Source organism: Tenrec ecaudatus, chromosome 3, assembly GCF_050624435.1.
Source record: "Tenrec ecaudatus isolate mTenEca1 chromosome 3, mTenEca1.hap1, whole genome shotgun sequence".
NCBI lineage: Eukaryota > Metazoa > Chordata > Mammalia > Afrosoricida > Tenrecidae > Tenrec > Tenrec ecaudatus.
Window position 1 is genome coordinate 33,870,949 of NC_134532.1, and position 23,558 is coordinate 33,894,506.

Consider the following 23,558-nt stretch of genomic DNA (forward strand, 5'->3'; position numbering starts at 1 on the left):
AATTGTAGTGTCCAGAACCTAGGAACACATGGAAGTACATGCTAAAATTAATCACCAGCAGAGGATTTCCCATAAGGGGAAGGAGAACAAGAAGATCCATTAGCAGTCAACTTTCTGAGATGGGAGGGAGGAATGGGCAAGTTACTTAGCAGCTTACAAAAATGGAATTTCTTTTGTTATCTGCCTCAATAACAAAGTTTAAAATATTTTCCCCAGACTAAGGTTTGACACCACTCATTTACTGAATTAGAATCTCATTATATCTCCAAATTAATATATATATTTCAATAGGGAAATCCAAGCACTCAGTATTGGTCACCTGGACTTCTTCGGGCCAGAATTTGCTGAAGGGAATAAGCAAATGCTTTGAAACGAATACACATGAATTTCGCTAAAATCCAGGGGTTCAAGCACAGGACACTCTAGCATTTTTTGTTTGGAGATCATTGAGTCAGTTCCCTTTTCATATGCACACTGGCAGAGCATCACTTGATCCTGTTCATTTTACTGAACTCCCATCTCACTATCTGCTCTTGGTGGTTTCCTAACTGATTTAAGCTTGAGACTGTGATGTAGCTGCGCACGAGTTCAAGGAGTTCAAGTAACATCCGTCTCTGAATTTGACTGCCATGATTGTCTCAAGATAATTTCTTAGCAGTGGTTAGTAGGGGTCTCCTTAAGTGACAACTTTTATGACATTATCCATCTGCACATCACTTTCCTAACAGGTTTTTTACACATGTTCTCAATGAGCTCCTGAGTGCTCCCTGCACTCCAAAGAAGCAACGCATTGAGCTCTTCTAGACTCGGATTTCTGTGTTTGTTTTGCGGTCCCCCATCTCCTGGTTTAGGTTTGGTCAATCACTTAGTCAAGGTACACTGTATCTCTCAAAATTCTGAAAGGTGGAAATGATACAAAATATGTCCAAGGAAAATGCAATAATATTTTCCCTGGTTGTCTATTGTTGTACATTAAATGAATATACAACTCTGCAGCTTAAAATTACAAGAGCCTTTTGCTTTTTATTCATTGCTTTAGTTCCCTTTTTACTCTCCTGATGCACATAAATGTCTGATTTTAGAAGGTCACCCTCATCTATGCTGTCTTCTTTGTGTGTGCTTCCTTTGCTCTGCTTGACGGTGTATGAACGTCCTGCAATGGGGCCACTTAAGTGTGTCCCTGCTTCCTTATCGATGGTCTCTATAGCTCTGGGATTGACATTAGGTCTTTGGTCATCTTGTGTTCGACCTATTTGTACATGAGCTGAGGTTTCAGTTGTCTTTCATGCTTCTGAGGGTGACGATCCAATTGTGCCGGTCCCATTGTTTAAGAGAATGTCACACTCTCCCTTATAAAATCCCTTTGGCCTTTGGTGAAGATCAGTTGTCTATTGTGTGGATGGATTATTTGTTATTTTTCTATCCTGTTCCATTGGTCGACATACCTTTCATTGTACGAGTATCAGGCTGTTTTGACTGCTGTGGCTGTGGAATAGTTTTCAGGTTAGTCTGTGTGAGGGCCCCTACCTTGATCTCAATCTTTTGGGGTCCCTTGATTATCCTAGGATTCTCCATATAAAATGAGCAACTATTTTCCCCATTTCTTTAATGGATTAATTTGTCATTTGGATCACAATTACATTGTATTTAGAGACAGTATTGTGTCGTTTTGACATTTTCTTGGTATTGAGCATCCTTTTCCATGAACACGGCATATTGAGAATGTGAATGTGAACAGACTTGCGTTGGGAAGCATAAACATTCCTGAATCATGTCATCTTGCTGAACAAGAGGCACAGAAAATAGATAAAGACAGAAAGAGACTTCTCACCAGTGCTGAGTCTGACCTGCACAATTCCCACTGAAGAAAGGAGGCACATTCTACTTTAATGTGGTTCGTTCCCTACCTAGTCAGCTGCATAACTCTAGACTGGAACTCAATGTCACAATCGAGGAATTCTATGGAAGCCTCTGCTCTCTGTCCTTTTAGCAGCACATCCCCGTCTTTCTCTTCAGGCACCATTTGGAGAGTTTGAATAACCAGTCTTTCTGATCCAATTCAATATCTAACCTTTGGCAGCACCCAATCGCTCCACTTCTCTAAATCTCATTAGATTTGGAGCTCTGAGTTTCCTTGACTATCTTCTGGACCCTGATTCTGAGAACCACGTGGCTAATTTTCCTCCACACCAAACAGACTGATTTTTGTACAGAACGTTTACTTGTTGTAATACAATTATTGTAACGTAGAACATTTCAGGGATAGGCACTGCATGGTATTAAAATAGAGAGATTCTCTAAGGGAAACGGAGAGATGGAGAAGAACACCAGTACCACAACAGGAAAGCAGCCCTGAACCTCTATCTGCACCTGCTTCTGAACCTGAGACCTGTGCTCTGTGGGTCTTGAGCGCCACCTGGGGACCTGTTTTCTCCCTGCAGGGGAGGCTTGTATCCGGAATCTGAATTTTCCTCACTGTGATGGTAGCACAGTAATGCAAAGGCATGTCCTGGAAATTCAGGCTGTTCGTGCGCAGGTGTAACATGTTCTAGGAATTGACGTTGGAGATAGTGAATTGGCTCTTCACAGAGTCTTTGTGATATGTACCACCACTACCCCAGGTCCTGATTATTGAGACCGACTGTAGGTCCTCCCCAGAGTCTGGTGGACCTAGATCATGATTTAGCTACTTTAGGGCAAACTAGAGGCAGTGCAGGAGAGTGTCAGAGGCCCCTCAGACTTCCCCAAGGCGCCTCCATACTCCACTAGCTGCACCTCACTCTCTGAGCAGGAAAACCATCAGACATATTCACCATGTCTCTCACTCACACCCAAGCACACAAACTGGTTCTTGACAAAATCACCTCTTAAAATAGCAACAAGGACAAACCCCTTTCAGCACAGACTCCATGCTGTCTGTGTTGTGCTCAGTCCTTATCACTGAGTGGGGACTCCTGAGAATCCAGGAGCACTTCCAGAGCTGCAGGGTTGGAGCTGCATTGGCTTTCATCAACAGAGGGAGGGATGGATTTGCATGACCTCCTAATCCATAACAATAAATGAAGTTGCATGACTTCTGAGATCTGAGGACTCGGTTCCTAGAACAGATCTGAGTGTTTTAGGTGTGAAGGGCACAATGATAATAACAATATCATGAATTATGTGACTTTCTATAGTAAATTGTCATCACACATTAATCCATTTTATTTTTCTATTTACACACAAAATGTGTGTGTAAATTTATATCTCTGGTTGATAGGAATAATACTATAAACAAATGTAAAAGTGCATTTTTATATCTTTGAGGAACTCACAGTGTGTTCTTTCTTAATATCCTTTTAAATTTGGGAACAAAAATATTTGGGAAGGGGCATAATCAGGGTTTTAGGGTAGATGAACAAAAGTTTCCAAATTAAATTCCCAGGACCTCCCTTGCTATCCTTGAAAAATAGGTAGATACAAAGTCATGAAGGATTTAAAAAATAGTAAATAAATACTTGGCCCAACTTCGTTTTCTCACAGTGCAGTTTTATATCTTCTTACAACTTTTTCATAGAGCCCTGGTCATCACCCTGAAACCTATTTGAATTTCTACACGATTACTCCATAAAATAGGTATCCCGACAGAAAGTCGACCAAATTATTTGGCAATTAAAATATCTTCTTCCCAATAAAGCATTGTGTCCTGGATGAAGGCAAGATTGGAATTCACGGTCATGTGGTGGTGGTTGTTGTGGATAGGTGCTACTGAGTCAGTTCTGACCCACAGTGACCCTATTCACAGCAACAGAACACTGTCTGACACTGCACCATCCATATGCAAGTTCCTTTGTCTTTGTCTTGGGGACAGATAATTAAGGACAAATTGGGGAGAACTTTCTTCATAAGCTATAGAGGAAAACCCAGCACTTTAAAATGCATGGTCTAGGAGAAATGACAGAAAAAGTACCAAAAATATAACGAAGCATTTCAAAATATGCTTATTTGTCTTTTTTAATTGACAGAAGCTCAGGCTTTGCTTCTGATCCTTTGCAAGGCAGCATCGGAATGGTGTAGGATCATTCTATGGACGCCTCCTCTTCATTTCAGAGAAGGCTGAGTCGGGACAAGCAACTGCAGGGCGTATCTCCCGAAGGAAGCACAGAACTGCATGCTGCGATTTTCATGGTAAAATGTGACTCAGCATGCTCAGTGCAGAGTATAGGGGAGATGCCACATTGTGAAAAAAAAGTGGCCTGAAAAATTCTTAAGGATCAGATATGAAAAGAGTGACCCAAGAGGGGAAAAAAGCACATTATGTTGCGGCAAGAGGCAGGGGCAGGGCTGTGTCAGGTTGCTATGAATCAGAACTAGATTCAGGAAAGTACAGGAATGAGCAGTTCATTGTTTTCTGTGTCCTTCACCTTAGGACCTGCAATCAGGGAATGTGTTACTGTTATGGATTCTTCCAGTGCCTCTCATGTTGAAAGTCAACGTGGTAAGCCTGTGAGGAGGAATAAATGTAGGGAACATGAATATCCAGGGTTAAGGAGGAATTCATTGTTCTTGGAGTAGAGCAGAGAGGCAGCAGGTTTGTGAATGGTGAGGCGGGGACATGAGTGGAGTGCTAGAAACTGTGATAGGGGAGGGAAGTCAGTCTTGGAGAGGTATGCTATCACAATGCTGCTTGGGGAAACTGCAGTCTGGTTCATGACTCCTGGGGACCAAGTGGTCCTGTGACCAAAAAGATGCACTTCACCCAAGCCAAGCATTTTTAATGACCTCCTATGCATGCTAAAGTTGCACATGGAAAATGGAAGACCAGAATGGAATTGACACATTTGAATTTTGATGTTGGTTAAAAATATTTAAAGTGCCATGTCCTAAAAAAGAATCCATAAACTCATCTTCAAAGAAGTACAGCCAGAATTCTATTCAGAGGAAAGCATGGCGAGGCTTTTGGACATGTTATCTGACAGACTTGTCTCTGCAGAAGGCCCTCGTGCTTTGTAAAGTGGAGAGGCAGTGAAAGGAGGAAGACCCTTGAGAAGATGATGGACACAGTGGCTCCAACAACAAGAACAATTCTGATGATGGCACAGGCTTGGGCAGTGTTTCATTCTCTACACAGGGTGGATAGGAGTCGGAACTGATGGACAACTTCTAACAACAGCAGCAATATTGCCGTGGGTTTGTGGGTGAAGGTTCTGATCGATTTCTGTGCCCAGGAAGAGTGCCTATCATATGATAACTCTCTGTAAAAGGTCCTGATGCCCTTGGGATACCCAAATTTCCGTGTTCTTCAAGAAGCTGTCTTTTGGTGAATGGGGGACACGTGTCAATGAACAACCAGGACAGACAGCAAGGGCTCTTGCTGTTCTCATACCTTCCCCTGCAAACTCATCATGTCCTGAGCCAGAAGAGGAACTTGTGGACACTGGGTCAGCCCATGGTACCGAGGGCACACACCTCAACCTAAGGAGCAGCTTTGACTGAGGACAGTTCTCTCTAGAACAAGGCACAAACCCAGCTGTAGGAGGTGGATGCTGCAGCCTGTGAGAAACCTCTGGGTTGCAGGTGGAGGCAACAGCAACATCTGCCAACACCTGGTAAGTTACTGGGAAGATAGTGGAGAGAGAAATTTATTCAAAAGGATCTAGAAGAACAGATTCCAGAACTTTCTTTTCCTGTTTCATTCAAACTTAATGGTGAAATGTGTAACACAATACAATAAAGCACATTTTAAAACTGCAATTATTCACTTTTGAAAAATGTACATTTTCCCTCGAGATTTTATGTACCAACATATTGAATGGATATCATCTTAGTTCATATCAGTTCTTCATAGATTCCTATCAACTGGGCAATCATGTAATCAGGATCATTAACTCTGCTTCACTGGCTACTTGAAATGTTGGACTTGGAAGGCTTGCAAAAGAGGTTCTGGAAGCTTATAATTTCGCCGAGTCCATGGGAAAGTGCCCTTGGAATGACACTGCCTGGAGTGACTCGAGTTATTTGAAGAGAACTTTATAAAGTTGCCTCCAAGGAACCAAACTGTTTATTGGGAAGATGGAGGGATGAGGTCAAATTTACATCAAAGATTGCTGGTGGTGCAACGGGTCAAACATGGGCGTGGTAACTATATGTGTTTGTGGTTCAAATCTGTCAGCTGCTCCTAAAGAGAATAGTGTATCATGGTGCTTCTTTTGGAAACACCCTTTCAGAGAAGTGGGGAAGCACTGCTCTCCCATCCACTGGTGTGAGACAGAAATGACTTCATGGCAGCGGATCAGTGGGAGGGAATGGACTTCGGACCAGTTTCTGCATGTTTAATACAATGGCAGAGATGTAAACTCATTAATTTATTTTTAATTTTACCAGTAAAGATAATAGAAAGACATACCTATATAATCTCCCCCAAACCATTACCTCCCAGCCTTTCCTGATTTTCCCTTGTATTATAATGGCACATATTAATCATCAAACACCAATATTGATACACTGTTATGAATTAAAATCTATGATTTGTTTGGATTTCCTTAAATCTTACATAAGGTACTATCCCTGCCATAGGATTCCATACAAGACATCATATTACATTTAGTCATCATGCCCCTTTAGCTTGCTCTCTATTGTGACAAATTCTGAGAAATTCCTTTCTATTTTTAAAATTGTCTTGACAGTTCTGACGGTGTTTGTCAGGTTTTATTTTGTGTTTTTTTTTGTTTGTTGTTGTTGTTGATTTGTTTTGGAGAATAGCGTGATTGGAAACTGTCTGTGTTATTGTGACAGTATATACACCGTCACAAACTTATCAGTGTTAATTTGACCTTGATCACCTGGCTGAGGAAGGGTTTGTCAGAGTTCTGCATTATGAGAATGCTCAATGATGCCCCAAATAAGAAGTACACTATTGAAGAAGCCAGGTTTTATTTTATTATATATAATAATAATAATATGATAGATATCATATAATTCGATAGTTAAAACATTCAGCAGAGTTGTACAATTGCTATGACGGTTTCCAAACATTCTTTTCGTGCATGGCCTCCTTGACATTGTCTCACCTTTACCCCCCTCCACCATTGTACCCCCTCCTCCTGAAACCCTATTCTCCTTGCTGTCTATAGGTTCATCAATCATAGGATATATATAACAAAAAATGGAAAAACATATAACACAAATTCAAGAAGGTGACCTCCAATGACATAACACCTCTGAGATACATTCTAATATGGACAAGCACAAACCAAAGCAAATACCACAAACCAAAAATAAAGAAAATGTAGGACACCAGATAAGGGTTGGCCTCATCAGTAGAGCAGACGGAATCTACTGACAATGTTGTAACTGTTCAAGCCAGATTGACGTTTTTGATCCTTTATACTCATCTCTCCAAAGCTCTCTGTTAGATAACCACTTTTCTCCATGCCTCAATTGTAGATGGAGGGACTTCTCCAGAGACTTATTTCCTATGAAGTTCCACAAATGAATCTTGGGCTACCACTCTCAACCATCACAATTTAGTCTTTGATACTAGATCCTCCTTCAACTTCAGATTAAATGGCTTACCATCCTTCAGTGATGATGGTGTGCTTCCTCCTTGTAGGCTTAGTTGACATCTCACTTAGAGGGCCGCTTGTTTGAAAACAATCCTTTAAGACCCCACATGTGAAGAAAACAGATTAGAAAGTTTTGTTTTTGTTTGTTAGCTTGTTTGAAATAGAAGTTATGAAGGCAGGATGGGGGCAGAGGGCTATGGGTCACTGTTTGTTCATAGAGGGAAAAAGAAGAGCAGAGCAGTGGGAAAACATGAGAACAGCAAGCAGAGCACAGAGCTGGTGTGATTTTTCTCCTAACACCAGCTCCACGCACCTGGGTATGAGCTCTGACACTTGGGCTCTGGGCACAACCTTCAGCCTGAGCCTTCGTCAGACTGCAGGGTAGGCTTGTGTCTGGGCTCACACTAACTTCCCCTCCCTGTGTTTCTTGCACAATAATGCACAGCTGTGTCCTCAGCAGTTAGTGAATTCACTTGCAGGGAGAATTGGTTCCTGGCTGTGTCCCTAGAGATGGAGTTGCTACTCTTGAAGGAAGATCTGTAGTAAGTGTTACCACTAGCACAAATCTCCCCAGTCCACTGCAGCCCCTTCCACTGGTGGTGATGGAGAATCACAGACTGTGCAGGTGAGTGACAGGGTCTGTGAGGGTTTCACCAGTCCTGCCCCTGACTCTTGCAGCTGCACCTGGGGCAGAACCCCTGGGTACAAAGAAAACCACAGTGAGTTCCAGACAGACCGACCATGCCTTGTTCTGATATCTAAAATCAGGGACGATCTCACCTGGGGCTGCCGCCACCGGGCAGAGAAGGAGACGCAGCCACACCGTGTTCTCCTCTCGGAGGATCCTGCCTTGCTCACAGACTCCAGTCCTCACTGAAAGCGGCACTGACCTGCCCAAGCTGAAAACGCTCCTCTCCATGGCCAAAAGAGTATTTTGCAGGTGGGGGTTCGGAAGTGATACAAGAACATTGTGTAGAGAGCACTCTGTACATCAGCTGCCTTTGAATACAGTTGTTCCTGTGTTTCCCTTGTCCTGACAGAGAGGAAATTGAAGTGGACCACATGTAAGGAGAGGTGGAAATCCAGAGGAAATGATCACCTCCCAGCGCTTCCATTGCTTCTCCTCAAGTGATGCTGGGGGTTGTCTAGAAGATGCAAATACTCAGTTGGGAACCACTACGGATTGTAGCGCACAGCCAATGACATTGTGAATGTCACACATGAGGAAGGAAGCCTTGCCCGGGAGAAATGGCCACTCTCCACTCAGATGCTCCTGCACTCCTGGGTTTGAGAAAAGTTTCCCCAGTGCGAGAGATAGCTCTGTATATCCCTGTGACCTAAGGACAACGTTCTTTCCTTGTATACAGAAGAGACTAACTTCCTAAACTCTTATGGATAGGACAATATCTTACTGTTCACTATTGAACATATCTAGGTTCTACTATCCATTGTAATAGCTGCACAATTCACGGACAAGTTGTAATGCGGCAGGGACAACTCATTGCTCCAGAGACAACAGGCCTCAAAGGAAGCCCCTGACATTGCTAGCACACCCTCCACTAATATAACCTCACCTGGCTTTTTTAGCTGCTGTCCTCCACTGGCCTGCCAATCCCAACAGCCTCCTGTGAGTGACCCATTTCCTGTGAAAGTCCTCAACACCCCAGGTGTGAAGGCTCACTTTCTGGATACAGACTCACTGCGACACGTGTGGGCACAATAAAGTTCTTCCTTTTTGATATAACCCGTGGCAACTCCTTCAGAGCAACTCCAGTAAGAGTAGTGCCAGTGGAAACGTCACTGAGTTCTTTATGAGGACATGTAAAGTTCAGTCAAGTCGCTAATATATGCCGGAAGCGCATACCACTGTGTTATAAATATCAAACGGAAGGCATTCCGCTCAAGCACCCAACTCCAGCAAGCCTCATCCGGGAGGCACTCGGCACCAGTTTCCAGGGTGAGTGAGCCCAAAGTTCTGAAGGAACCCCCAGAGACACTTGAGTCCATTAAGCAAGCCTCCTGCCCAAGAACAGTTATGTTAATTTACTCTGTGGATTGGGAAGTGCATCACGGTTCCACGCTCAGTCTCTGATGGAGTAGCTGTCATCTGGATCGGGGAGTCCACTGTGCAGGGATCGTAGGACTGGAGAATTTCATCCATCCGTGACTCCTGTGGGCAATGCCATCCTTCCTCCTGCTTTTCATGTGGTTCATTTTATAGAAAGTGGGATCCTCTCTAGGGAATCCTATTCTGAATTACTCAGGTGAACCCCATCAATATCACCCCCAAACCTTCCTAATAGACCCAAGCAGGGAAAGGTCATTTGTGGGAGTTAGAAACGTTGTCTGGAAGAGTCGCATTAAAGATTTTACTTGCCCTGAAAATGTAAAGAATTTCAAACATATTTTCCTAATGACAGCATCCAGGAACCCAGCTTTCTGTGTTACAAAGTGTGGAAAATGTATTTTGAAATTAATATATTTCCAAAGTAGGATAATTTTGATCCCATCCTTCCAAATAAATGAATTATTAGTAAACACCAACTGCAATAAGAAATATGTTTTAAATAAAGTAACTTATTAAGAACAATTACATTGGGGACTGGATGATGTATTTTCTTGCACTGAGTAAGGTGGTGTGGCTGGCACCTGAGCGTGGAAAATTGTATGAAGTAGGGCAGGGAGTCAAATCGGGGTCAGAGGGAACTGTGGTCTAAGCTGTGAAGTGGGATCTTAATCCTGAGCACAGCTGCTTCCAGACCCGTACCGAGCAAGCCATGATAGCCACTTTAAACCATCTGCTCTGAAATTATAAAACAGTGATGACTGCTCAAGAAAGAATCCAAAGAAGTCTTCTAGAACCCAACTTACTTCAGTTACCAGGTAAACAAGTAAAAATCAAGCTTTCTGAAGCTTTTAATCATTGACTGAAAGTTCCAGAAGACAAACTACAGGTTATTAGTGAAGTGACCAAAGTGTCTCATAAAGCCAGTTTGCTCACTGATGATAACAAAGACAACTGAGAACTTAGACCTGGCTTGACAGTGGCTCACAGTATCAATAAAATTCCTTTTGTCACCACTTGCTATTTATATATATTTTATTTCTTTGGGGAAAATCTTGACCTTTGATCACTCAGATACAGGAAAACAGGGAAACTTTTTACCCACCGTCTTTTAGAACTCCATCAGGAACAAGACCTAGACAATTACCCTTGGAGGGACAATTGCTCTTGTCCCACTGAAGAGGAATATAAAGCCATGATCCCACAAAGGACCAGTGGGCCCTTTAATGGGAGGACTCTTGCAATTGTTCTCTGATTACAAAGAAGACGTAAAGCCTCTATGTAATATACGTGGGCTCTTTTTCCAAATTAGGGATGATTATGCTAATGCACACTCCCAAAACTATAGTGAAAACAAAAGCTTATTTGAAGATCTAACTGAAAGAAAACGCTCGTTTCCTACAATTCATGCTATTTAGTCAAGGTCTGGAAGCACCCAGGTACAGAACATTTTGCACCAGAGAATCAAAAACATAGATGTTAAGAAATACTGAACCTCCCTGCCCTACTTCAAACAATTCTCCACGCTCAGGTGCCAGCCACACCACCTTACTCAGTGCAAGAAAATGTAGGTTCTTTTGAATAGATTCAGAATACTCTGAAAGAAGGGACTAGGAAAAGATAGTGGAACACACCCTGGCCCAGCAAGCCTTGAAGACAATATCCCCACTCACAGCAACCAATCCACAGAGAGGACCCTATGGCAGGACCCACTATGTGATATAGCATCCCTTACTGACACATAGCTCTACAGGAGACAACACTGGAGACACAGTGTTAGAATTCGGCCCTATCTGACTCCACCACACCGAGGCAAAACACTAAGGGTATGCAACAGACCAGCAAGGGGGCCAGAGCAACAAAGTCTGGAGGGAATACCAAAAATAGACTTTGGTGCTAGGGCATAGCACCCTATCAGACTTGACCAGAAAACACTCCTAAAGGGCAACAAACAGTCCTTGAACATAGATAGGCTTTTTTTGTGGTAATTGTTTTTATTGTTGTTGTTTTGTTTTCTTTTGTTGCTTTGTTTTCCTCTGTCTTGTTTTTGTGGATGTTATTATCTCCGCAGGTCTGTCTAAATAAGATAGGCTAGATGAACAATCTGGAGAAGAAAACAACAGGACTGTCAATTCTGGGAGGACTTGGGAGAGGGGGAGGGGGTGAAAAGGAAGTGGTGTTAACAAACCCAGGAACAAGGGAAAAACAAGGGATCCAAATCGGTGGGGAGGAAGGTGTAGGAGGCCTGATAGAGTGTGATCAAGGGTAATGTAACCGAGAGGAATTACTGAAACCCAAATGAAGGCTGAGCATGATAGTAGGACATGAGAAATGAAAAAAGGAAATAGATGAAAGAACTAGGAAGCAAATGGGCAGTTATAGAGTTCATGTACATATGTAAATATATTTATGAGAATGGGGAAACAGACCTATGTGCATATATTTATAGGTTAAAATTAAGGTAGCAGATGGACATTGGACCTCCACTTAAGTATTCTCTCAATGCAAGAATATTTTGTTCTATACTACTGGCATTTCATGATGTTCACCTTCCTGACTTGATCGCTGAAGACAAAGCAGGTGCATAAGCAAATGTGATGAAGAAAGCTGATGGATTCCTGTTATCAAAAGATACAGCATCTGGGGTCTTTAAAGCTTGAAGGTAAACAAGTGGCCATCTAGCTCAGAAGCAACAAAGGCCACATGGAAGAAGCACAACAGCCTGTGTGATCACAATGTGTCAAAGGGATCAGGTACCAGACATCAAAGAACAAAAAATCCTATTATGAATGAGGGGGAGTGCAGATTGGGGACCCAAGACCCATCTGTAGGCAACTGGAAATCCCTTATAGAAGGATTCAGGGAGGACACAAGACAGTCAGGGTGCAATGTAGCAATGATAAAACATACGACTTTCCTCTAGTTACTAAATGCTTCCTCTCCCCGCCCCATGCACTGTCATGATCCCAATTCTACCTTACAATTCTGGCTTGATGAGAGGATGTACACTGGTACAGATAGGAACTGGAAACACAGGGAATCCAGGACAGATGATCCCTTCAGGACCAGTGCTGAGAGTGGCGATACCTGGAGTTTGGGGGGAGGGTGGAGTGGAAAGTGGGGAACTGATTACAAGGATCTATATATAATCACCTCCTATGGGGATGGACAACAGAAAAGTGGGTGAAAGGAGACATTGGACAGTGTAAGATATGACAAAATAATAATAATTTACAAATTATCAAGGGTTCATGATAGTGGGGAGGGAGAGGGAAAATGAGGAGCTGATAACAAGGGCTCAAGCAGAAACCAACTGTTTTAAGAATGATGATGGCAACAAATATACCAATATGCTTGACACAATGGATATATGTATGGATTCTGATAAGAGTTGTATGAACCCCCAATAAAATGATTTAAAAAAGAAGAAGTACAAAACCAAGGTCTGAACTTCGCTGGAGTATATGTCTTGAATGGCATTTAATCTCTATAAAGGTTAGCCTGGAACATTTAAGATAATTTAAAGACTTTTTGTGTTAAGGTGAATAAGTTCTCCCGGGAGCACAGATTTAAGATAATGCTTGTTTTATTGCAGAGCATTCCATTATGACGTAGAGAGTAAACAAAATAAATTTCCTTCTCTTCCCTTTATGGTGGTTAGGGTAGCAGGAAAGTAGCCACAATTCAAATGCATCCAAACCTGACTCTAAGCATGTTGGGATGCTTTCTTGATGTACACTTACCCTTGATATTAAACTCTGTCTTTCTCACCAAGAGCAGCTGGTGGGCTTGAACTGCCAACCTTTTGGGTGGAAGCCAAGTGTTTTACACACTGTGCCATTGGGGAGTCTTTTTAAAGTCTGTCTTATATACAGATGTTTAAGCACTCAGCTCACAGCATAAAAGGTGTCAATTCAGAACCTGCCAGTGACTCTAGCAAATAAATGTTTGGGTGAGATCCTTCTTTAATAGTTACAGATAAAAAGATAGGCTGGATGAACTGTCTGAAGGAAAAATAACGGGATCGACAGTTCCGGGGGGACTTGGGAGAAGCGGAGGTGGGGGGTAAGGAAGTGGTGTTAACAAACCCAGGGACAAGGGAAAAACATGAGATCCAAATTGGTGGTGAGGGGGGAGTGACAGGCCTGGTAGGGAATGATCAAGGGTAAGGTAACATAAAGAAGAGGTATAGCTGTAACCCAGGTGGGGACGGAGCATGATAGTGGGGCAGGAGGAAAGTCAAGGGAAATAGAGGAAATATCTAGGAGGCAAAGGGCATTTATAGAGGTCTAGACAAAGACATGTGCATGCAAATATATATGAGGATGTGGAAATAGATCTGTGTCTATATTTATAGGTTTAGTATTAAGGTGATGGAAGGATCCTGGGCCTCTACTCAAGCACTCCTTCAATGCATGAATACTTTCTTCTACTAAATTGGCATTCTATGATGCTCACCCTCCCGACACAACTGCTGAAGCCAAAGCGGGTGAACAAGTAAGTGTGGTGAAGAAAGCTGATGGTACCCGGCTATCAAAAACGATAGTGTCTGGGGTCTTAAAGGCTTGAAGATAAACAAGCGGCCATCTAGCTCAGAAGCAACAAAGCCCACATGGAAGAACACGCCAGCCTGTGTGATCACATGGTCCTAAAGGGATCAGTTGTCAGGCATCAAAGAACAAAAATTCATATCATTGGCTGCACAGCTCCATGATACGATCGCCGAGGACCAAGGGGTGCATAAGCAAATGTGGCAAAGAAAGCTGATGGTGACCGGCTCTTCAAAGAGATAGTGTCTGGGGTCTTAAAGACTTGAAAGTGAACAAGCGGCCATCTAGCTCAGAAACAACAAAGGCCACATGGAAGAAGCACACCAGCCTGTGCGATCACAAGGTGTCAAATGGATCAGGTATAAGGCATCATCATTAAAAAAAATCTTACCATAGGGAATGAAGGGTGAAGTACAGAGTGGAGACCTAAAGCCCATTTGTTGGCCACTGGAGATCCCCTTGCAGAGGGGTGTAGAGGAAGAGATTAATCAGTCAGGGTGTGATGTAGCACCGATGAAGAATACAGCTTTCCTCCAGTTCCTAAATACTTCCTCCCCCCAGTATCATGATCCGAATTCTACCTTGCAAGTCTGGATAGAGAAGAGGTTGTACACTGGTGCATATAGGAGCAGGAGGCACAGGGAATCCAGGGTGAATGAAACCTTCAGGAGCAGGGGTGTGAGGGCCGATACTGGGAGGGTAGAGGGAGAGTGGGTTGGAAAGGGGGAACCAATTACAAGGATCTACATGTGACCTCCTCCCTCGGTGATGGACAACAGAAAAGGGGGTGAAGGGAGACGACGGATAGGGCAATATATGACAAAATAATAATTTATAAATTATCAAGGGCTCATGGGGGGGGGAGCAGGGAGGAAGGGGAAAAATGAGGACTTGATGCAAAGGGCTTAAGTGGAGAGCAAATGCTTTGAAAATGATTAGGGCAAAGAATGTACAGGTGTACTTTATACAATTGATGTATGTATATGTATGGATTGTGATAAGAGTTGTATGAGTCCCTAATAAAATGTTAAAAAATAGTTATAGATAAGCCCTCCTAGCCAAAATTGTCTTATCATCTTTAATACCGTATATTTACATACACATATAGACTTATGTTGTTATATGTAATAAGTGTTATAAATATATAAAGATGAGTTGTTATATGTGATATATATAACTAATTGTGCACAATGAACACACAGTCTACACATACTCAAACCCTGCTTTTTAGTCCATTTGAAACTATAGTGACAAAGAATTACAGAGTGGAGTTCTACATAGGATTTCTTGAGGATGTTAATCTCTATAAACCTAGATCGCCTCATCTTAAATACGGAGATCAATTTTGTTCATTTCAACAGCACCATGATTTGCAGCCCAAACCTACTCACCTGGTGTAGTGGTGAAGGGGAAAGTAGTCCTCTTTTCATCTTTAGTGTTATATCTGGCTTTTGCCCTATATCTTTCTAACTTGATATTCTAATCATAATCTATATTTGTTACTGTTGTAAAACTTCAAGGATTAATTTAATTGCCAATTTCTCTTTGAATACTGCTTGACAACTACAAGGTCATCAGTTCTAAATCACCATGTATCCCAAGGGAGAAACTTAAAGTGTTCTACTTCTCTAAAGAGTTATTGTCTCAGAAAAATACAGGTGATTTTTTACATGGACCTAAAGGTTTGACCTGAGTTATAATCTACTCAATTAAAGTGAATTTTGAGATAGAATAGGTACATCAATAAAACATGAAGAAGTGGAATTTTCCCAGAAACCTTTGATGCCCATCTCATGCTAATGTAGATGAATATAAATGTATGTTTGTATACTATGCATATGTCGACACAGAAACATAAAGCTGGTGGTATTAAGCATTTGATTGCTATCTGGAAGGAGAATGGTTCTAACAAATCGGCCACACACTATGAGAAATATGACATGATCATTCTTATAAAAATCAATATTTCTCACACATACCAGAGGGACTCGGCAGAATCCAGCCCAGGAGAGTTGCTTAGAGGGAAATTCAATGCCACTGGATCACAGGAGGCCCATCATAAAGTTAAGTAGGCACAGATCCACGGGGTTTTGAGGGGCTGGGGGCTTTTGGCTTACCTCAGTGGAAGCCAGCTGGGGCTCGACACTAGCCCAGCTGCTGTATCTGCTGGAACTGGGACCATTTGGAGCCTGTAGCAGGGCTTGGTCTCAGCACAGCCACAGTTTTCACCTACCTGCTTCAGGGCAGGGACAGGACCCTTGCGGCTCCACTGGCAGGGATCCGTTTCTGATACATTGTTGCTTCTGTTTGCATCTCTGCTCTCTATTCCCACACAGCTTTGGAGGGCTGCATAGGGACTTTTTCACAGCATGGCCACAGCTTGCCACACCGTGTTGTCTGAGCAGGGACTAAACCCAAACCCCCACACATCCACAGGCAGGGAACAGGGTTCAGGTACACTGCGGGGTCTGTTAACAACTCTGCTCTCTGTCCCCCCACTTCTCAGAGGCTGCTCAACAGCTTTCTTGCGACTCTTCTTGGGGCTCAGCTGGGGACTGCTGCTGGAGCTTGGGGCAGGGAGTAAGCCTGTGCAGCTCCACAGGCAGGCAGTGGGACTCAGCAACATAGTTGCTTTTGCTTCCCTCACTTCCCTATACCCTTGCTTAGTCTAATCTCACTTCTTAATTTTTCTCCCCCTCCTATTCCTTCCCTGCTCTCTCACACTCCATTGTGGATTTACAGGCACTCCCATTGCCCTAGGGCATTTGCGCCTGGGCCACACCCAGATAGGTGAGCTCCACCCTGCATAGATAGCCCAAGGCTAGGGAAAGGCCTGCTTGCTGTCCCGGGGATACTCCTCGGACTTCTCACCAGGGAGGTCCTTCCGGTGTACCTGGAAACATTTGGCAGCTCAGGCAACACATATCAACATTCAAACAAATAGCAGGAACTTCAGCCCAGCCTCTGCAACACTGGGGCAGGCAGCTGACCTGCCACCTGGGGCACTTCTCTGATAGGGAAGCCACAGGAAGATAAAGTGGTAGGTTAATCCCATAGCAAAATCAGCTGTAGGCAGTTCAAAGAAGTATTCCTATAAGTCTTTCAGAGAGAGACTAGAAAATGGCACCTGGTCCCTCTAAACAACTCAATGCAAACAACCATCAGCCCCAACAACCTCAACGAAAACACAGGAGAAATAAAAGACAAAGGCAGAAGATGTCCTGAACATAGCAACATACATAGAAGAAGCAGATATTGAGATGCCATACAAAGAAACTCTCAGAATGCTGCTTGGAACCATGCAGGATATGAGGGAAACAATACAGAAAAAGGATGAAATGATAGAGGAGATAAAAGCCATACACCGAAGGCAAATACAGGAGCTTAGGGAGGAAATAATGAAAAAGAATAGCAAAATCATGTTCCTTGAGAATCGATTGGAGGAATCAGAGAACCGCATCAGTGTCTTGGAGGACAGCCAAGCAGACTTTAATAAACGTGAACAAAATTCTAATAAGAGCATTAGATAAGCTGAAGAAAACCTAAGAGCTATGTCTGATGCTATGAAGCAGAACAACATTAGAATTATTGGCCTACCAGAGGAAGACACAACAGAAAAGTCATCTGCAACAATGGCAAGAGAATTCTTGGAGGAAAACTTCCCCAGCCTAATGAATGAAAACCAGGCCACCATCCAGGAGGCTGAAAGAACACCAGCATGACAGGACCCCAAGAAGAAATCACCAAGGCACATAATAGTGAAACTATCCAACTTTGAGGGAACGGGGAAAGTCATGAGAGCAGCTAGGGAAAATCAAGCAATCACATATAAAGGTTTCCACATAAGGATATGCTCAGACCTATCAGCAGAAACTATGAAAAAAAGCAGAGTGGAGTAGCATATTCCAAAAATTGAAGGAAAACAACACAAATCCAAGAATACTCTACCCAGCCAAATTATCGATCAAGATCGATGGAGAAGTAAAAGTCTTCCCAGACAAGGAAAAACTCAAAAAATACATTACAACAAACCCAGCCTTACAAAAGATTCTCACCGACTCAGTATGGGCAGAAGAACAACACTCACCAAGCACAAATAAGAGACCAACACATAGAACAACCTCACCCAGAGCACAACAAAGAGAAAACAGACCCCAACATAGCAATGGCTTAAGGATAGAAAGAAGTCAAGAATTATACACACACAAAACACACACTAATGAGAAAGGAAAGTAGGAAAACTCCCAACACAAAAGGTGTAAAATGACATCAGAGTCTGCACATGGAGATAATAACCCTGAATATCAATGGCCTGAACTCAGGCATTAAAAGACTGAGACTAACAGAATGGCTTCGAAAACACAACCCATCAATTTGCTGCCTGCAGGAGACACATCTCAAGGCTAAAGACAAAATTAGGCTGAGAATTAAAGGTTGGAGAAGGACCTACCAAGCAAACAGCAATACAAAAAAAGTAGGGGTTGCAATCCTAATCTCGGATAAAATTGACCTCAAAGTGCAAACCATAAAAAGAGATAAGGAGGGACACGATATAATGCTCAAGGGAATCATAGACAATGATCCACTAAGCATTGTAAACATATATTCCCTGAATGAGAGATCAGCTCAATACATCAACCAAACCCTCCAAAAGATTAAGAAAGAAATCACAGACTCGACAATTATAGTGGGTGACTTTAACACACCACTCACCGAGAAAGAGATCACAGGGAAAGAAACTCAACAAGGAGACTAGAGAGCGAAACTCCATAATTGGACAATTTGACCTGATTGATATTAACAGAGCTTTTCATCCAAATATAAAACTTTTTTATTTATAGCTGATAAATTGAAACGTGTTGTCAGCTACATTTCAGTCCACAATTTTAACTCGGTACTTCAATCCCTATGCATTTACTGCTTATCACCTTCTCCCAAACCATTAATCCTTATACGTTAATGTGCTGAGTATCCTTCCAACACACTGATAACTAGATGAAAAGCCACTCATACTCCAGAACTTCCACTAACACCCTGAGCATCTCCTGATGCCACAACAAAGTTAACATGTGCTTAACAAATCCAATGACCACGCACCCTAATCTAACCTAATGCATTCATTCTAATTCTTTGAATCAGAGTCTATCAACTTAATCCTAACCTTATGACCCTAAATCTCAAATTCAGAAACTACCTCGAATATTCTAATCCTTAAACTGTATCTCTACATCATTATACCTTAACAGATACGCTCCTAATCAACTCGAAACATAATCTGTTAGGCAGAAACTTTCTAAACGTAATGACTTTTAATCTCTCCACCAACATCTGAATCTCAAATCATCTCAATTAACCCAATTCTATCCCTTGATTCTTTTTCTTGAACCAGGAACATTGATTAATCTCAGGACCTAGCTTCCGATCTTAGGTACAGACTCTGTCTCTAACACACTAAAACCCTAAGCTAAGCACCAAACCTAACACACCAAAAAAACTCATGCTGCTAAGTATGTGTGTGGATCTGTCTCCTCTCCCAGATTTTACCTAAATGTAAGAGACTGCGAGAGGTAGACATGCAAAATTAGGAAATACCAACACATCCTCTGTTTACAGTTAACTTTTACAAATGGTTCGTGAAATTTGGCAAACGGAAGGGATATACAAATGTTTAAATATGACAAAAAGCATTATGACTGAGATCCATCACAGGACTCATGTTTTTCAGCTCTACTGTGTCCTACACTTAGGGAGCCTTCTCTGCTATTAGACATATGCTGGGATGTGTTACCCAATAACCAAGTTGACCAAGAGCTCAAGTACTCACTCACTAATTTGCAGGTCACAGCGTATCCTGGTTTCTCCCTCAAAGATGTAGTGAAACCGACACAGCAGCGCCCGCACGGCCCAGCGCAGCGGACACCCAGGACTGAAAGATGGCGTCTCCGGTGACCCTGAAGGAGAAGCGCCTCCTGGATGTCAGGATCTCGGAGCTGCCCAGCTGGGTGCTGATGCGGGACTTCACCCCGACGGGCATTGTCGGCGCCTTTCGGAGAGGTTACGATCGGTATTATAGCAAGTATGTCAACTTGAGGAAGGGGAGCGTCGCAGGCCTGTCCATGGTGTTGGCGGCCTATGTGGTTTTCAGCTACTGCCTATCCTACAAGGAGCTCAAACACGAGCGGTTAAGGAAGTACCATTGAGTACGCCGCGGTGAGGGCGGCCTGCTTTCCTGGTCTGGCCACTTGCCTTGCCACCACCCCCTCCCCTCCACCCGGCAAGAGCCCTTGAGAATGTGCCCAATAAAAGGTGCAGGCCTGAAAAAAAAAAAGATGTAGTGAAACCATGTTTAATGAAACAAATAAATGACTGGTTATTCTACCTTTGATCCCCTCCATTCCCTCTTTCCCAGGGACCCTCATGTCACTAGAGATGGAGGTCGTATCAAATTAAAAGTGCTTATATTGGAACCATGATCTCCATTTTTCACAATATTGGACTTTTTCCTCAGACTTAAGGGCTCTGAGGAAGATGTAGTACACCTTTCTAACCCTAAAATATTTGGGTCTGTGACTACTTGAGTTTCCAGTAAACCAACCACTTAACCTCACAAGACATACTTCAAGTAGGAGCTGCAGCTTCACCCCTTAAGTGTAATGATGTTAATCCCAGGGACATCCTGTGGGTCCAGTGCCAGGATCTCCCTCTCAGCGCACACTGGGCTCTCCACTCAGGGAGAAGTAAGTCCTCAAAGAGTCACTCGTGATAACAACAGTAGGCACACCCCGTGCTGACTTAATTGGTTAAATCCTGACCAGGCACCCTGGGCGTGTGGCTATCTAAATATACCCTGGAATGAAAGTGAGGCCCGGATGTGGACAAATCAGCAACTAAGAAGCCATTAGTGGAGGTTTCAGAGTCAGCGTGTTAGCACAGGCTGGATATCTTTGAGCTCAACCCCAGGGGCTTCCGGAGGCAAAAGTTATGTTCCTCCCTGAGCCTGTCTTACATACCTACTAGCTGAGGGTACCTGGCGTGTAATAGGTCCACATGCCCAGGTCCCAGGTACTTTTACCTTCCAGGAAGCACAAAACATCCAAGCAAGGATGATCCACTCTGATCTGAAATCCACAACTGCCCCAATTTCAGCACCTTGAATTATCTGTGTCCAGGGTCACCTGGATCCTGAGCAGGAGCTGGGAAATAAAGGAGGGAAGGCAAGAGACTGATTAAAGGATAATCACCTGTAGTACTTCAGCATCATTATTAAATCGACGTAATTTATACTCCAGGAGCCTTCCTTATTGGATTATCCATCCTTTGGTGAGTCCAGAAAATCAGGGATTCTCAACTTTCCTAAGGCCATGCCCCTTTAATACAGTTTCTCATGTTGTGGCGACGTCCAAACATAAAATTATTTTCATTGGTACTTCATAACTATCATTTTGCTACTGTTATGCATCAGGAGAACCATGTGAAAGGGTCATTCAACCCCTAAAAGGGTCGCGACCCACAGGATGAGAACCACTGGTCCAGATGCAGGCAGAATAAGCCCGGGGTGGATTGGGTGAAGTTGCTGTGGGAGGTGTTCTTAGGAAACACTTGGCAGTTCTAGGAACACCTTGTACACACTGACACACATGTACACAGGCAAACACATGAAAATATTAGCAAACAAGAATCTAAAATGTTATGCAGAGAGAATTCGAAAGCCAAGTGATGTAGGAGACCATGTATAATATTTACCATAAAATAAGGGCTCATCCAAAATCCAGAGCTTAGCATCATGATCTGCGTGTTTCTTGCATTATAAAATGTAATACTTGATGACACTTTTTTCCTGTTAATCTCATTTATCAAACAAGGTTTTTTCATCAGTAAATGAAATCTTGTCAAACTTCAGTGTGCATTGTTCAACCAGAACCACCTCTTAATTTTATAATCTCTCTCTCTCTCTCTCTCTCTCTCTCTCTCTCTCTCTCTCTCTCTCTCTCTCTCTCTCTCTCTCTCTCACCTATCTCTCTTTATCTCTCCTTTCAGTGTGGACTGCTTAAATTTTTTCACGTTTGTAATTTATGTATACCAATAGGGCACTACAACATCATCGCAGGGCATAATTACCAATGAAAGCAAATCAATTACTTATACAGGGTTTTAGCTCAATTATGTCTTTTTAATTATGTGTGGTTTTTTTGGAGATATTAGAATGAATGGGATTAACAACGAATGCCCGGACACAAAGAGAAGACTGTAAGACCAACATCAGCTTGAGGCATGATATCCCCTTGCTGGAGAGTACATCGTCAGAGGACCATACTGGGGATACATGGTGTGGAGCGAGCCTGGTCTGACCCCCACCTCCCTCCACAGTGGGGTGAACCAATAAGGGAACAGAACAGGTCAGCAGCGGGAACCAAGCCAAGCCATAAAACCCCTGAGGAGCAGCAAAAATAGACTTCAGGCCAGGAGGGGCAGTTCCTGGAACCCCAGGACCCGTGGGAAGATAGTCATAAATGTCAGCAGACAAACCTGGGATTATGTATGCTTATATATGTTTTTAGGGGGGTGCTAGTTTCCCCCAGTTTTAATTCTATCTATTTGTTTTGTCTCAGCTCTTATTGTTTTGCCTATCCATATAGGCATGGGAAGCAACTGGACCAATGGTTCTGGAGGGTCTTGTGGGAGGGAGCAGTGATCAGACAATTTCATAGATAGGGGAAGAACTAGGGAATTAAATCAAAAATGAGGAGGACTTAGAGATCCTGGGGGTGTTGGAGCAATAGCAATTTAGCTGAGAGGCATTACTAAGAGGTAGAAAAGGGGTGAGTGTTATTGTAGGGGGGATGTAAAACAAAATAGAGAAAAGATCTGGGAAGAACGGTATGGATGGAGGTCTAAACATATTGTCATACATACATAAATACATTAATTCATAAAATAGAAGTATTGGCCTATGTGTGTATTTTTATAGTCATACATTGAGGAAGTGGATGGACTTTGGGCCTCTGCTCCAGCCCTCCCTCAACACAAGAACACCTTGTTATAACAACTTGGCATTTTACTGTATTGTTAGTTAAGTTCAAGTTAATTGGGTACAAACATAACAATGGTTGAGAGAGAACACTTAACAACACATTCTATGAAACCAGTAATATTCTGACACCAGTGTCAGATAATGTTACTTCAAGAAAACTGTAGACAAATATTGATAATGGAGTTACATGAAAAAGTTTGTTTAAAATATTAGGAACTAAGTCAGACAACATTTAACATGTTGTCTGACTTGGTTCCCAAATAACTTGAACTTAAATAACAATACAATAAAATAGTATTTATTCATAATTCCCAGAATCTGCAGCTTTAAAAGTCTTACAATTAGGCTAGAAGTGTCTCATGTAATTC

General features: G+C 42.6%; 1 protein-coding gene and 1 pseudogene across 2 annotated transcripts; both read left to right on the forward strand.

The window, feature by feature from the left end:
* Positions 1 to 10,366: 10,366 nt before the first annotated feature.
* LOC142443344 (geranylgeranyl pyrophosphate synthase pseudogene) lies at positions 10,367 to 11,102 on the forward strand (annotated as a pseudogene).
* Positions 11,103 to 20,092: 8,990 nt separating this feature from the next.
* Positions 20,093 to 20,359, forward strand: LOC142443345 (ATP synthase F(0) complex subunit f, mitochondrial-like). 2 transcript variants are annotated; one of them, XM_075544777.1, is made up of 2 exons: positions 20,093 to 20,213; positions 20,331 to 20,359. In XM_075544777.1, exons 1-2 carry the CDS (start codon positions 20,093 to 20,095, stop codon positions 20,357 to 20,359), a joined length of 150 nt encoding a protein of 49 aa, XP_075400892.1. The 2 variants fall into 2 exon arrangements, with proteins under 2 accessions (XP_075400892.1, XP_075400891.1); XM_075544776.1 differs by having other exon boundaries at positions 20,093 to 20,359.
* The last annotated feature ends 3,199 nt before the right edge of the window (positions 20,360 to 23,558 follow it).